The sequence below is a fragment of the Hoplias malabaricus genome, chromosome Y (assembly GCF_029633855.1).
Source record: "Hoplias malabaricus isolate fHopMal1 chromosome Y, fHopMal1.hap1, whole genome shotgun sequence".
Taxonomy (NCBI): Eukaryota; Metazoa; Chordata; class Actinopteri; order Characiformes; family Erythrinidae; genus Hoplias; species Hoplias malabaricus.
Window position 1 is genome coordinate 7,914,134 of NC_089820.1, and position 16,408 is coordinate 7,930,541.

A 16,408-nucleotide genomic window follows, 5' to 3' on the forward strand; every position below is an offset into this window, starting at 1 on the left:
CTCTTTGATATTTCTGTACAACAGGTCGTTGTTTTTGTCAATGAAGCCTGTCGAAATGTGAGAAGAGATGAGATAAGACAATTTAGGGCTACTGTGGTCAACAGATAACAATGTGAGGGTGCTGTCCCACAACCGGCTTCTACAGTCCATACAAACTCATTCATTTATACAGTGAAGACAAAAGACTGGTCCCAGATCAGCTCCCTCTTCCTCAGTGGCTCACATTTTATTACTGATTCCATCAATCAATAAATCAATCATTCAATCAATCAATCAACCTTTATTTAAATTTGGAATATGATGTTTCCTGGTGTGTTTATAATGGAATTTACTCTTTACTGTTGTGCTTGTTTACTGGTGTTTACTGTGGTGATTACAGTGGTGTTTATTGTAGTATTGTTTATGACATCCATTACCTACAACACAGTACGTGACCTCGCCAGCATAATGAAGCAGACGAAAGTCCCCTCTGTCCAGAGATTTTCGGGTTTTCTTATCAGCCAGTTTGTGTCTGCAATTCAGTTAGAGAATTACACACATCACACTGGTGTCATAACAGTGCAATAACTAATTCAGTCAGCTCATTGCACACATCACACAGGTGTAATAACAATGCAATAACTAATTCAGTCAGCAAATTACGCATCACACAGGTGTCATAACAATGTTATAACTAATTCAGTCAGCTAATTGCACACAGCATACAGGGATTATAATAATGTTATAACTAATTCCGTCAGCTAATTGCACACATCACAAAGGGGTCATAACAATGTAGTAACTAATTCTGTCAGAGAATTACACACATCACACAGGCATCATAACAATGTAATAACTAATTCAGTCAGCTAATTACACACATCACACATGCAACATAACAATGTAATAACCAATTCAGTCAGCTCATTGCACACATCACACAGGTGTAATAACAATGCAATAACTAATTCAGTCAGCGAATTACACATCACACAGGTGTCATAACAATGTTATAACTAATTCAGTCAGCTAATTGCACACATTACACAGGGATTATAATAATGTTATAACTAATTCCGTCAGCTAATTGCACACATCACACAGGGGTCATAACAATATAATAACTAATTCAGTCAGCTAATTGTACACATCACACAGGTGTCATAACAATGTAATAACTAATTCTGTCAAAGAATTACACACATCACACAGGTGTCATACTATGTAATAACTAATTCAGTCAGCTAATTACACACATCACACATGCATCATAACAATGTAATAACTAATTCAGTCAGTTCATTGCACACATCACACAGGTGTAATAACAATGCAATAACTAATTCAGTCAGCGAATTACACATCACACATGTGTCATAACAATGTTATAACTAATTCAGTCAGCTAATTGCACACATCACACAGGGGTCATAACAATCTAATAACTAATTCAGTCAGCTAATTGCACACATCACACAGGTGTCATAAAAATGTAATTACTAAGTCAATTAGAGAATTACACACATCACACAGGTGTCATAATATTATAACTAATTCAGTCAGAGAATGTCACACATCACACAGGTGTCATAACAATGTAATTACTAAGTGAGTCAGAGAATATCACATATTACACATTTGTCAGGCCAGTGTTATACCTAATTCAGTCAGCTAATTACACACATCACACACATATCATATAAGCAGTACAACTTTAATTCAGCAAATGATTCCCCTCCACTCTTTTCAAATTTAAATCCATTTGGGTAGATGTCTCCACCTAGCACAGCTGTGAGAGTGTCCAGGCTGTTTTTGAGACACAGCCAGGTCCTGTGTACTTTTAAATACACTTAATCTGATAAAGGGTGAGTAAATGAGCATTACAGTCTTCCTGTCTTTCAGACCAAACACAGCGTCCATCAGCAGGAGCTTTAGGAGGAGGACAGACACTGACCAGGGGGTGAATTCTTTAGTTTCAGGAACAGCAGCCAGGGTACTCAACTTGCACCTTGGCAAATGCTCAAAACCAGAGAAAAAAAACTTAACCAAACAAATGAAACAAAACATTCTATCATTCTTCTTACTGGCCATTTCCTTTAGAAACAGCCTCCCTCTATGTGCACATATGGACCATTTCATTGGGTTCTGACAAAGTGGGCAGTGAATGCAGATTAAGGGAGGCAAAATGAAAATCATTTTCAGTTTAAAAGCCCTACTAAAATATTAATTATCCACAAAACCCTCTGATCAGTTCCTCAGATCTTTAGAATATGAAAATCCTTTTTTTCATTCATTCATTATCTGTAACCCTTATCCAGTTCAGGGTCACAGTGGGACCAGAGCCTACCTGGAATCACTGGGCGGAAGGAAGGACCACACACTGGAGGGGGCGCCAGTCCTTCACAGGGCGACACACACTCACACATTCATACCTATGGACACTTTTAAGTAGCCACTCCAACCTACCAAACAACACAGTACACCAACAAGAGACCAACAAAAGTACTTATCCTGCATTTGTTGCACATGTTTGCACTCGTTTTATGTGGCACCTGGAGGAATGTTGTTTCACTGTGTACTGTACACTGTATATGGTTGAAATGATAATAAGATCCACTTGAACTAGGGCAAGATTCCTAATGCTGCACTGCCCTATAGCTGTAAAATGAAATTATAAACTGTACAGGGATCGCTAAATGTCTTTAATGTAATGGAAATAATAACTGGGTTTTCTTGTGATTCAAAGTCACTGGTTTTGGTTCTAAACTCACGTAACAAAGTGAGGATGGTTCCCCATTTTTTCCTCCAGTTTCTCCAGAAATGTGAGATCTGTGGTGTCACCAGGCCTCAGACATTCCTCATCCTAAACACACACACATACACACACAATTATTTAGTTTAGATGAAACCACAGAAAATATAGAAAAGGGGCCAGATGACATACAGCATTATTCCTGTATTCCCAGGCCAGAATGAAAGTTTTTTTAAACTGATAAATGCCCATTGTGGAAGTTTGCTTTAACTTAGGATGCTTGATGATATTTTTTCCTCGTCTTTTTTGTTAAATCTTACCGGATAAACAATGTACATATCCAGCTGTAAATTAATTACAGTTTTTAAACGAATGCAGTTGTTTTTTATGTTATGGATTGATTTATTATGATTCTGAAGTTTTATCAATTAAATGTTGGTGTTTTGTTTGTTACAAAAGTATTATTCCTTAAATGCACCAGTAACACATTTTGTAACAATAGGGTTATTACCTGCAAAAAAAATGAAATAGTTTAACTTATTAGTGTTATGTTATTAGTGTAAAATACACATTGAATTCTTTCTTACTCAAGCACAGAATCAAAATTAATTACAGGTGTAATTACATAATAATAAACTAGTAACAACTAAAAAAAAACATTAATTTATGTACATATTTAAACATATATTGTTATCATTATATCACCAGATTATTACTCACTTATTACCAATCTGTAAAATACAATGCAACCAAAAACACTTTCAAAACATATTTGAGTTAACGTTTTCATTCATTCATTCATTATCTGTAACCTCTTATCCAATTCAGGGTCGCGGTGGGTCCAGAGCCTACCTGGAATCAATGGGCGCAAGGCGGGGAATACACCCTGGAGGGGGCGCCAGTCCTTCACAGGGCAACACAGATACAAACACATTCACTCACGGACACTTTTGAGTCGCCAATCCACCTACCAACGTGTGTTTTTGGACTGTGGGAGGAAACCGGAGCACCCGGAGGAAACCCACGCAGACACAGGGAGAACACACCACACTCCTCACAGACAGTCACCCGGAGCGGGAATCGAACCCACAACCTCCAGGCCCCTGGAGCTGTGTGACTGCGACACTAACCTGCTGTGCCACCGTGCGTTAACGTTTTCTCGGAAAATAATTCTGATAAGCAGTGTTTGCGCACCAGCACTGAGATGATTCCTCTGTACTTCTCCTCCACAAGGTCACAGATGATTTTGTTATTGAAGAACTGTACTGGTTCCCACTGAAACACACACACACACAAAATGAATCACACACAAAAAACATCTACACGTTTATAGTTAAACATCTCATCTCTACATTAAATATACAAGAAGTTCTCCAAATTAAAGTGCAATAAGAACATTTGTGCATGACGTCTGTACCCTCAGAATATAAATTACAATACAGAGCTGTATCCTTCTTTGTAATATCTTTCACATTAAAACTGCAATAAAGACGTTTACCAGAATGCCCTCTGCACTAAAGTTACAATAAAGACTTTCATGTCTTACCTCAATGCCCTCAGCCTCATACTCCTCCTGCTCTGCCTTGAGTGTGAGCTGGATGAACAGCTGCTGGAGCTTCTCATTGCAGTAATTAATGCAAAACTGCTCAAAACTGAAACAACACATATAAACACAGCCATGCACCAGGCAGCCACAGAAACATGAGCATACAGAGATATGCACACACTCTCCTGTGCTGTATCGATGAGATCTCATGTTGTACAATGTAAAGCAATATGTACTGCACTGTACACATGCAGAGAAAGAGTGGCCTCCGGTATGAGGATCACATGCTTCATTACATGTGCATCTCTGTATCAGTTATCAGTGCTTGGTGCTAATTGCAGTGCACGGCCCTTGCATTAGCATGCTAGCACAGTTAATAATGCACAGCACTGTGGAAAATGTTCCACAGCTTAATGACTTTGAGTGGAGGTCTTCAGAGGTAGCGATGGTGACCTGCGGTGTATTTCTAAATGTTTGTGAAGCAAGGGCGTAGAATTAGATTGGACGGAGGTGACGTGTCCCCAGCAATATCCAGCTATTATTTAATTGTCCCCACCAATAGTTTGATCCCCTCACAAAAAAAAAAAAAAGTCAACATCTCATTAGCAGCGCTGAAACTGTAAGGAAAACTTTCCAGTCATAAGTGAGTATTACTGTGCAAGACTCAGGTGCATCGTGGGTGAGTGAGGATGGCAGCCAAAAAGAAGAAGGTGGAAATAAATAGTTATTTTTCAAAGAAAAGTGTAAGTCATTTAAAGTCAAGTTCCCTAATGAAATGAGTCCATCATAATAACTGTAGACTAAACTTGTCTGTACATATGAATAACATGGTTTGTAAATTAACTGCAGAACAAATGTGGGGGGGATTGTAGAGGCATTGGTCCCCATCAATGTCAAGAGCAAATCTATGTGATTGTGAACACATCTTTTAAATAAGAAGATTATTATATTATATTATTAGGCGGCACGGTGGGGCAGCAGGTAGTGTCACACAGCTCCAGGGGCCTGGATGTTATGGGTTCGATTCCCGCTCCGGGTGACTGTCTGTGAGGAGTTGGTGTGTTCTCCCTGTGTCTGCATGGGTTTCCTCCGGGTGCTCCGGTTTCCTCCCACAGTCCAAAAACACACGTTGGTAGGTGGATTGGTGACTCAAAATTGTCCATAGGTGTGTGTGAGTGAATGTGTATGTGTTGCCCTGTGAAGGACTGGCGCCCCCTCCAGGGTGTATTCCCGCCTTGTGCACGGAGGACCGAAATGACAGGAGGAGTTTGGGTGTGGTCCTACTCCCAAAATTATGTTATTACATAACTTCAATTATATTGTAAAGAAAAGCATTGCTAATAGAAGACAATGGCAATTGAGCCTGCGGTCACCAACAACTCCTGATAAATACTTTTCGTTTCAATAGAAATGATGGGTGAGCAGTTGTTAAAACACATTTAGGACAATAATTCAGTATCAATATATATCACACTATATAATGTTTCAATGCCAATTATATGATTTTGAAACAGATTTTCAATATCTCTATATACATTATTTACAGCATCTGGCACTGACTGATGATCACTCTGTTTAAAAGTTAGTTTAAAAATATTAATATTGACAAAGCCAATAGGTTTATGTTTGAGGGTGACCAAAATTAAGAAATATATTGTGATACATTTTGGCCATATCTTCCAGCCCTATCTATATATCAAAGTCATAGTCTGTAAGCATGTACCTGTTCACATTGAACACCTCAAACCCGTAGATGTCAAGCAGCCCAATCACAGTCTTTCTGCTCGAGTCCTAAAAATCAGAAATAAATGTGAAAATTCTTAGATTTGTGATTTTTCGTTTTGTTTTGTTTTTTTACCCTCATAGTCAGATGTTTTAATTTGTAAAATAATATGTAACACATTCACATGCATTGTAATGCACTTAATATTGTCAATATAATAAACTCAGAAATAAGTAAAACCTTTGTACAAATATCTGCAGAAAAATTAGCAAGCAACTTTTTTGATTCATAATTTTATTTTTTTTACATTCACATTTTCTATGTATCACAATTGTCTACAATTTGCCACTCACATGAGAAGAAGAATGTGTTTTGTACTGCTCAAATGAACTAGTTAATGCTCTACAGACTGGGTCCCCTAAGTGGGGCAACTATGTTTAAAAAAGGTTTAGTATAAGATCACGATACTGCTAGGCCATTGGTTGTAAGTATAACACTATAAGCCAAATGCTCCAGAGCTATAGTCATGTGTTCACTTGTTTTCATTTAGAAAATAAATAAAACATCTCCAAAAACCTAAATTTAATCCAGTGTTAAATTTAATATGGCTTTAAAAACCTGGATCTGAGAACACGAGGATTATTAAATTACAGTAAAATCTAAATTTCTCCTGATAAGTGCTTTTTTATGTTCTGACCTGGTTCTCCAGAGATTCGTTGATGCGGTTGACCAGCCAAGTGAAGGTTCGTCCATAAATAGCTTTGGCCAGAGCGTCTCTGACATAAACGGCATGGTCCACTGTGAAGGGACACATCACCTGGAACATAATAATTTTAATGACCACTTTTCAGGAATGTTTATAAGTTCATTTATTTTACTTCATGTGTCCAGTTGAAGTCACCATCTATTAATGTATTCATACATATTTAATAAATTAAAAAAAACAGAGAACCAAATATAACTTAACAATGATCACCATGTATTAAAGTGTTAAATCAATGTACGGCATAAAAAACAATATATAAATAAATATCCTGAGATTCTGACAAGGCTAAGAAATTATGCTTTGTGTCAGGGGCCTCGTGTTACCTCGTCAGTTTTGGCTTCAATTTTCCTGTAGGTCAGAGCTTCTTGAAGAACCTGGACATGGACCCCAACCAGCTGCAAAGAAAATGCAGTTGTAAAAAGTATTGCTTTGTACTTTATCCCAGTGACAGTGAGAGGTAACTGCATGTGATTCAAAAATCACCAAAGCAGAGTGGAGCTGCAACACGCAACTCTTTTCAGAATTGCTTAGATGTTCCACTGTGGTACTTTTAATGTGTGAAGATAAAGACCTGCAGAAGAAATTCCTCTGGGAACAACTCCAAGAAATCTAACATGGCAGAACAGGGCTGATTTTGTGTATTTAATTAATTTATTCACCATCTGTAAACACTTCATCCTGTTCGGGTTTGCAGTGGGTCTGGAGACTACAACCAATCCATCACAGGGGATCACACACACTCACCCAGTCACTCACACACTCACTCCTATGGATAATTTCACACAGTCAATAAACCAGCATATGTTTTTGGACTGTGGGAGGACACCAGAGCACAGAGAAAAATGTAGTTGTATTTGTCTGCAGCGGGCTGTAGTTTGGTTAAGCAGTCATGGGTAGGTACAAGGAGCTATATTCAGAGCTCAGGGTAGAGGCAGCTTTTAAAGTGACATGACATCATAATATGATAATAGCATTCATTGATGGTGCATTTTTGTCATTATGAACATTATCAATTAGCTGCTGCAGCCCTTTAACAGGGTACATCCTTTTATCTGACCTTAGACACCCAGCGTAGTTCTGCGTTGGAGTTGAGGACGGCATAGCCTCTGGTGTCTCTGTCGAAATGGACATTCCCCAGGTGGAGGACACTTGCAACGACCCCAAACAAGTGCTACGGATAGAAACAGGCTTTAAACACCACATGACTTCAGCCTAATTCAGTTTCAACAGTACACAGCTTTTGAGCAAATAATGTTTATCAAGAACCAATGAGAAGAACCTAGACTCTATAGGACAAGAAAAAGCTGGACAAATTAAAGTGCCTTTAGAGTAGCTTCCAAAATACTATACGTATAACAACAGTGTGTTTCTGTGTTCCCACCTCAGTATCACTGTCATCAAAGTGGATGACTGACAGGGCGTTTTTGACAGTTTTCCAGTCGTTCTTATCATTGATGGAGCTCACACTGGAACACTTTCCCTGAAGAAGTGAAGCATCATGCACTGCATTATTCTGTACACTGTTTTTAATTGGATTATATCCAGAATAGAATTTAAAATTCAATGCTAATACATTCCAGTATAACACTAATTAAACGAATTAAATGAGCAAACAGACACTTTCTTCAGTGGTTCTTCTTTATGTGATGACACAGCCCTTATATAATGCTGGCTTGCATGTGTCAGAAATTCCATACTAAATGTCTTCTCCCATGTAGCAAACCCACTCTATGAAGCATAAACTGATTAATTCAGGGAGTAATAAGCAATTCAATTCTCCATCTCATTTTTTTATCACTAAAATTGATTTTAGAAAATCGGCCCCAGAAAAAATTTTATTTAGTTCCCGTCTGACCAACTGCAGTGATCGGAGTCAGTGGTCCGTACCTGTACCAGGTATTTATAGTGCTGTATGTCTCTCTCCAGGCCCAGCTGCCTCAGCAGATCCTCCTCTCCTCCCTCCACTAGCTGGTAGAAGATGTGGAAGTTCCTCTCACCGTGGTTCTGATGGGCTACACGTGATTTCTCCAGCAAATAACTCAGGATATGACCCCCAACTGCATCTCCCTGAAGCAGGGAAAGAGCAGGAACTTAAGCTAAATAAAAAAGCTTGTGGTCAAAATAATTAAAGAGGAATGTAATGGTCATGAATGTGATCTGATGGTGTGATAAAGGGAATAAACACAAACATTAAATCACTAAAGCAAATAGACATTCGGTCCACAAGTTTCTCCAGCTTTAGGAGCCAACATATGTAATATTGGTCAGAGCACTGTTCTAATGGCACTGATGAGCCCTGAGTAAAAAACATCCACAACAATCAGGCCAAAATGACTAGTCCCACTATAGCTTTTATTATGGATGGCAGTGGCATCATCTGTTCATAAATTAAATAATACAACATGTTATGATTAGCTACCTGAAACCAGGTATAATTTAAAAAAAATTAATAATTCAAATAAAAACAGTAAAATATATTAAGGAGTCAAAGGCAATTGGAAATACACAAATTTCTTTTTCTCTTTGTTTTTGCACTTACTGTCCATTCTCTCAGATCCATTTTGTAGTTCTACAATTAAACACTATGTAGTCCACCTGTTGCTCTGCATACTTTGATATATATACATACTTTGATCCCATGGGACCACCACAGAGCAGATTATATTTAGCTGTTAGATGATTCTCAGCATTGTAGTGACACTGTGTTAGTGTTTCCTTATGCTGGTGTGATTGGATCAGACACAGCAGTGCTGCTGGAGATTTTAAAGCCCTCAGTGTCTCTGCTGGACTGAAAACAGTCCACCAACCAAAAATATCCAGCAAAAAGCGTCCTGTGTCCGCTGAAAGACTAGAAGTCAGCCGACACAAATTGTGCAGCAACAGATGAGCTACTGTCTCTGTCTTTACATCTATAAGGTGGACCAGTGAGGTTTGTCTAACAGAGTGGGCAGTGTATAGCAGAATCTTAAGCAGCACTGCTGTGTCTGATCCATTTGCACCATGTCAGTGTCACTGCAGAGCTGAGAGTGATCCAGCTGAACCATACCTGCTCTGTGGTGGTCCTGTAGTAGTCCTGAGCATTGTAGAACAGGGTGAAAGGGGTTAAACTATGCTACAGAGCTGCAAAGTGTTCCTGGATGGTGAGTGGAGCTAAGAGAATGAAAAAGTAGTGAAGAATCAGTTAAAACTGGTAAACTGTTCAGACCTGTGTGTCAAACTGGATGTCCATGTATTTTCCAAAGCGGCTGGAGTTGTCATTCTTCAGTGTTTTGGCATTTCCAAAGGCCTGATGGGAAAACAAGGCCACCTTTATCGGTCAGTTCAACATAGATCAGTGTTTTTTTTCTGGCTAATATAATAAATCCAAAACCTAATTTACAGTACAATTCTGTAAAATTACAGCAGGAATATGCACAAATTAATTAATTTCTGCCAAATAAAATCATAAGAACCAGGAAAAACTGTTCACAGTGCTGCTGAGAGGAAACAGATGCATAAGTAGTTTATTGGATTTAACAGATATCTCCTTTAAAGAGTACTGGCCTCCAGGACAGGGTTGGACATGAGCATGCGATCACGGACAGTGTCCAGGAGGGCACTGCTGGGACAGCTCACTGCGTAGTACTGCAGGATCTTTTTGGACGCCTCGGTTTTGCCTGCCCCACTCTCTCCAGAGATCAGAATGAAGTGGTTGTTAGCCTCTGCTAGCATGGTGTGGTAGGCATTATCAGCCAGTGCATATCTGCATTGAAGAGAAAAAAATCCAATAAGGTGTTCGTGTTGTAGAACAGTGTTCTTCTTGATATTCTTAATATTATTATTAAACTTCTTAATATTTAGCGTGACCAGATCTGAGATGCACAAAAAGAGGACATGTCTCGGGGAGGGGGGAGAGGGTGGGCTTGATGAGCTCTCGCCCCTTGCTGTATTCTTAGCTGAACCTATGTGTGCTTTTAGGTCCTTTACACTTTTATTTGCTACACAAAACATGGGAATTTCTTTTTTAATTAATCCGAGAACTTACATTTACGTTTCTGCATAGCTGCTCGAGATGAGGGTAGGTACAGGAGCTTTGCCTGATGTAAACAAGGACTACTGACGTGCAGACTGACCAATTAAATGTTTACAGAGAAGGTTATCGATCAATAACGATAACTCTACAGTCAGACCGTCCAATCCGATTTTAGGCTACTTCACCACACCCCCTTCTCACTCAAGCGAACCAATCGGAGTAGGGGAGGGCGGGACTAGTTTGTGAACGAAACGCTTCTCGAAATTCTATGTAAGCTCCAGAAAAACTAAATCCTGGACATTTGTGAAATTCCGAGACAAGATTCCCAGACATTTCTCTAAAAAAGTCTAAAAATAAGGCCATGTCCGGGTAAAAGAGGACGTCTGGTCACCCTATAATATTAAAATTACACAGATGCTTAGTGGACTTTTTTGCAGGGTTCAGTTTTTTATAGATTCTATACATTCTACAGTCTACATATTTTATTTTCTACAAATCGTAGAGCCTGTTAATTCTATGTTCAATCTGCAGTACATTAGATAGGCTCATTCACGTTCAAGTTATTGGAATGTTTCAGAAAAAGACAAAACAAGACAAAAATGACATTACAAAAGAAATATACCAACTGTAAATGAAATAAAATAAAATAAAAGCTCTTACATGTGAGGTGGAAGCTCATAGAAATTGACTCCCATATAAAGGTCCATGTGTTTCTTGCTGTATATATCCAGCTGTTTGTACGGATTGACCGAGATCAGAAGGGTCCCTATATAGGTCTGCAGAAAGACATGGATACAGTTTTTCACACTTTCAGTCACACGTCTGTTTCTGTTGAGCTTGTTAAGACTGAGTCTTAAATATGACAATAAACTTGGCTAGTTCTGTTGCCTTAGAGAATTGTGGATTGTTTACAGCTAAATTCTGCTTTATTTTGTACATTATACAGTGTAGCAGAAACACTTAATGTACTTTCATGTACTTTTTAGACATTCTTTTATCGTTTATGACACAAACACAACAAAGCTGTAGACACACAGTAGTGAGCATGCTCATTATCTGCTCAACTCTGTGTTGTAATGACACATGCACTATCGTCATCTACTGGGCTGGCATGCTCATTTCAGCATTTTTCAGTTATTGCATTCTCATTTATTTGTGTATATTTTCAAAATTTCTGGACAAATCTTTGGACAAATAATTTTTTGAAAATGCAGACAAAAGTCTAAATACCCAGATACACGTGAAGAGACCTAAGAAAATGTGAGGGAAAGAGCACATTTATTATTATATGAGAGTAAATGAACAAACTGGTGGTTAAACATTGAAATATTTTGTTTTACTCTTTACTGTCTTAAATGAACTGCATTTATTTACATATTTTGAATTCCTGCTTAAGGACTCAAAAGTTTGGCCTTATTTTGATGAAATTGCTCAAGCTCTCACTCACATATATGAGATCCTCAGAGAAGCGCTTCTTCAGGTTGTCCAGGAAGGCTGTTTCACTGTTGTGAGCGTCCAGCAGCACAAAGTCCTGGACCCCAACTTGGTCTCTAGCCGTTAGTGCCCCCTCCAGGTCCAGGTGACCCAGTTTACCCTTTCTTTTCTGCCAATCAGAGAATGCAAATTTTTATTTTTTTTAAACAATCTGATAGCAAGCCTTCAGAAAACGTATATTGAAAAAAATATACTGAATTTAGGACTCTAGTGGTCTCTAGTGTTTATTCCCATTAGGAAACAAGTGTATTACATTTGAATTGACTAAAATTGGACCAGTATAATTGAAACCCTCCTCTGGGAAACATGTCTAATAGTGATCGGATACTGATCAAGATTGGGAGAAGAATTGAAATGCAGTCATCCAAGCGCACAGTCTCCTGCTGATGTTTAACTAACACTCTCTCTCTCTCTCTCTCTCTCTCTCTCTCTCTCTCTCTCTCTCTCTCTCTCTCTCTCTCTCTCTCTCTTTGTGTGTGATGTAAGTAATTAGATATAGTGTGCAGTATGATTGACAGTCTAACTCTCTGGTTCTTGGCTCTCCGTGGAGCTGTATGGGTGTGTGTGTGTGTCTGTGTGTGTGCATGTGCGTGTGTGTGTATGATTGACAGTGTAACTGGTTCCTGGCCTTCTCTCTGGCTGGATGTTTGCCTAGGGATCACATCTCATCCCCTCCACTCCAGTGCTCTTTAAGCACACACACACACACACACACACACACCTACACCTAACCCTAACCCTAACCTAACCCTATGTTTTGGTGCTTTTGGTTTGTTTTTTAACAAAAAGAAAAATAAAATAAAAAATTTCCTATTTGAAATAAAATTGTTTGTCCTGAGAGGTGAGTGTGTTGTCTAGAAACTTGTCCTGGCACTTCACTTAAACAAACACACAAACACAGGTTTAGGTCTCCACTGTACAAACATACACACACACACACACACACACACACACACACACACACACACACACACACACACACACACACACCTGTACAGGACTAAATGTTCACTCCCTCACACACACTCACACATACTCTCTCTCTGTGTCTGTCTAAACTGGTGTGTCTGCGATAAATACAGTAAATAGTAAATACAGAGACTACATTTATGTTTAGAAAAATCATATGCTGGAGGGGCTCAGCAACAGAGAGGAGGTCCCCATGTTTACATAATCTCAATTTTTCAAATGGTTTGGTGCTCACTGGGTAAGCAAAACATGTGAAATCACACACACTCTCTCTCAGTGTACTCTGGGCATTCTTACTCTCTCTCTCTCTCTCTCTCTCTCTCTCTCTCACACACACACACACACACACACTAACTGTTGGAAAAAGCTGTACCATTATGTGCCAAGGTTTGGACACCTCTAGTATAACATTTGATTATTATGGTATGTAGTAATTTAAATGTTTAGTTAGTTAATAACTATCTACTTAATATACGAGTGCTATGGATTATTTGGGTAGTTAATATGTTCAGTTAGTGACTTGGTTGTTGGTGAGTTATGTATTTATCTATATATTGATACACACATCTGTTTAGGTAGTTATTTAGTGAGTTCATTTGGTGGAGAGTTGGAAATTTTTAAAAAAAAGTTTTATTTTTAAAAAGTTCTATTTTGAAACACTTAAAATGTAGTTGTTTTAAAGGAATATAAAAGAAATATGTTCATCTTCAGCGCTGCAGTGTTTCTCTTTCTGTTCTGTGCTGTTTTCAGATCGTCCTCCTGTCGTCGCTGAGAAGCCTCAGCAATTTGACTTTCAAATTTCAATGAGGATAAAAACGGGAGAGAAACATTAAATCTAATCTAATGACCGACCCCCTTCACACACACAGTCCTCGTTAGTTCTCTCTCTGAAAGAGGCCACTTTCTTTCTTTCTGCTTCTTTTCTTTTTGTCCTGTAAATTCCTTTTTTTCAAAAAGAAAAAAAAAAAAGATGAGGGACAATGAAAAAGCTTTTAAAATGCAGTCTACATTCCATTACATATATTCCCTCTGCATATCCTTTCAGAATTTATTCATTAGAAAACATTTAACGTCACAGCCAATTTCACAGTGACCCATCCAGGGACAATGGACCCAGATTTGGCCTATTTTGGGCGGCGGGAGAAGGGATGGAGGGATGGAGAGAGAAAGAGGAGAGGGCAAAGGAGCGGGGGACAGAGGGAGAGAGAGAGGGAGGGAGAGAGAGGAGAGGGAGATGGAGGGAGGGTGGGTTTGTCTGATCTGTAAATGGGGTCTTCTTGAGACTCAGACTAAAATAGTGCTGTAACGGTCCTGGATCCCTCAATTAGAACAGGCCTCCTCCCACACAATAGAGACTTGTTGTTATGAGCCGTAATATCCCAGCGTTCCACAGGGATGCGGCTTGAGCCTGGATGTGTGCAAGCGTTTTGGCACCACATGCTCCAACCCCATGTCTTGTTAATCTTCTGATCTTCTGTGAAAATGCATCAGCACACCGTCTACAGACAACACACTCAAGTACATTTTGCCCACTTTTAACGTCCACTTGCTGTTAACTGTTTTTCGTCTTGTATTTTCTTATTTTCACTTCAACAACATTAGTCACTGATTTCACCAAAGGTATCTAAACATATCTGTGCATTTTACATGCTGTGAATGGTTATTTGTAAAGTCAGCTAATGAATAGAAGTGGCACATTTTCTACAAGATCCTCAATATTAATATTTGTTTTATTTAATGTGTTTGTTTCCTACAGAAGATTTTCTTCACTTAGAAAACTGACAGAATGTGTTATTTGTGGAGGGTCATCCAAACTGTTTCATTCATATTTAGTACTCTATATCAAATATCATATGTAATCTGTTTATCTAACATTTGTGTACCATTATAATTAAAAATTAATATTTATCCTACTTCCAGATACATTTATTTATAATAATTTATGTTTTATTCACATACAGATTGATTTGAAATGTTATTTCATAAAATAATTAAAATGATTTGGCAAAAGGACACACAATTGTAATGGATCAAATCACTTAAAACCACCAATAATCGTCTAGAAATGGGTTGAATAAGCCTATAATATTCTTACAACCATGTCATAATGAGAATTATTAGATAAACGGACTAGATTTAAAGTGATAAGTTGCTAAGGTGTCATTTTTTTTGCAGTGTACATAATACCCCTCCCCACAAACCAAGCCCAAAACATTCCCCACCCCCCTCTCACCCCTCGCTCTAAGCCAAAGAGGCAGGTGAACAATATCATTGAAGGTCCCCCATTTGAGATGTCAGAACCAATCTGAGTCTTGGGGGGCATTGTGAAGAGGGTGGAATTGCCCCACCTCCCCCTCATCTCCACTCTCTCTTATTTTCCATAGTTTTTACATGGGAACGAGCTGAACCCAGAGCACACCGGCCACAACAATGGAGGCAAAGACAGAAGGGGTGCTAATACATCACGGTGTGACACACTTGATGTGATAAGATGCTCGGAAAGGTGCCGTGAAGTAGGATAAGGAACACAAAATAAGGCAAATATATCTACTTCTAATACAACCCTTTAAAATCGCAGGTGTCTAAGCAAGTTCAGTCCAAGAACTTGGTCCTCCCTCTCCCCCCAGCATAAGCCAACATGAGCATCTGTAGCGGACAAATCAGCATCCCCAGTGTTCTCCCACAAGTATGCTGAGCTCATGTGACTCAACAGGGTTCTCCTCTGAGCGTGTTGAGCTGATGTAACAGAATTAACAGTAAGAGTTCTCCTCTGAATGTGTTTACCTGGACAATGGCATTGCATTTGAATGTGTTCTCTAGAAAAAATGACTATAAACTTTATGTGAATGTTTCTGATGATCCTGGAACAGTTAAACGTTGACCATAGATTGACCTCTTAAAGTGACACTAGGAGCACAATAATACACACAGACACCAGTACAGTCAATTTCCACTTAAGAAAAAAAACAGAAGATAAAATCCAAAATGAGAAAAAAGTGTCTGCTTTGATTTCATCATTTCAGCATTTTAAATATACCCTCCATATTACTGTCTGGAAAAATGTAGCTGTCTGTGTATAATCTTAATTAAAGCTTCTGTGAAGGTCAAGATGTACTACAGATGTCCAGGTTCACGAGCAAGTTAGTGACCATGGTTTAACCACTCTT

At 38.7% G+C, this 16,408-nt stretch overlaps 1 protein-coding gene across 1 annotated transcript in view; it reads right to left on the bottom strand.

Moving 5' to 3' along the window:
- Positions 1-12,402, bottom strand: part of LOC136677894 (unconventional myosin-Ih-like) — a gene marked incomplete at its 5' end in the record, with an annotated part of 21,153 nt that extends 8,751 nt beyond the window's left edge. Inside the window, 15 exons of the mRNA XM_066655592.1 lie at positions 1-47; positions 417-511; positions 2,751-2,842; positions 3,926-4,006; positions 4,278-4,383; positions 6,001-6,068; positions 6,698-6,817; positions 7,090-7,161; positions 7,824-7,937; positions 8,148-8,246; positions 8,654-8,833; positions 9,972-10,052; positions 10,310-10,508; positions 11,439-11,554; positions 12,226-12,402. Coding sequence (XP_066511689.1) covers positions 1-47; positions 417-511; positions 2,751-2,842; positions 3,926-4,006; positions 4,278-4,383; positions 6,001-6,068; positions 6,698-6,817; positions 7,090-7,161; positions 7,824-7,937; positions 8,148-8,246; positions 8,654-8,833; positions 9,972-10,052; positions 10,310-10,508; positions 11,439-11,554; positions 12,226-12,402 — 1,647 coding nt within the window. The remainder of the gene's footprint in view (positions 48-416; positions 512-2,750; positions 2,843-3,925; positions 4,007-4,277; positions 4,384-6,000; positions 6,069-6,697; positions 6,818-7,089; positions 7,162-7,823; positions 7,938-8,147; positions 8,247-8,653; positions 8,834-9,971; positions 10,053-10,309; positions 10,509-11,438; positions 11,555-12,225) is intronic.
- Positions 12,403-16,408: the final 4,006 nt, after the last annotated feature.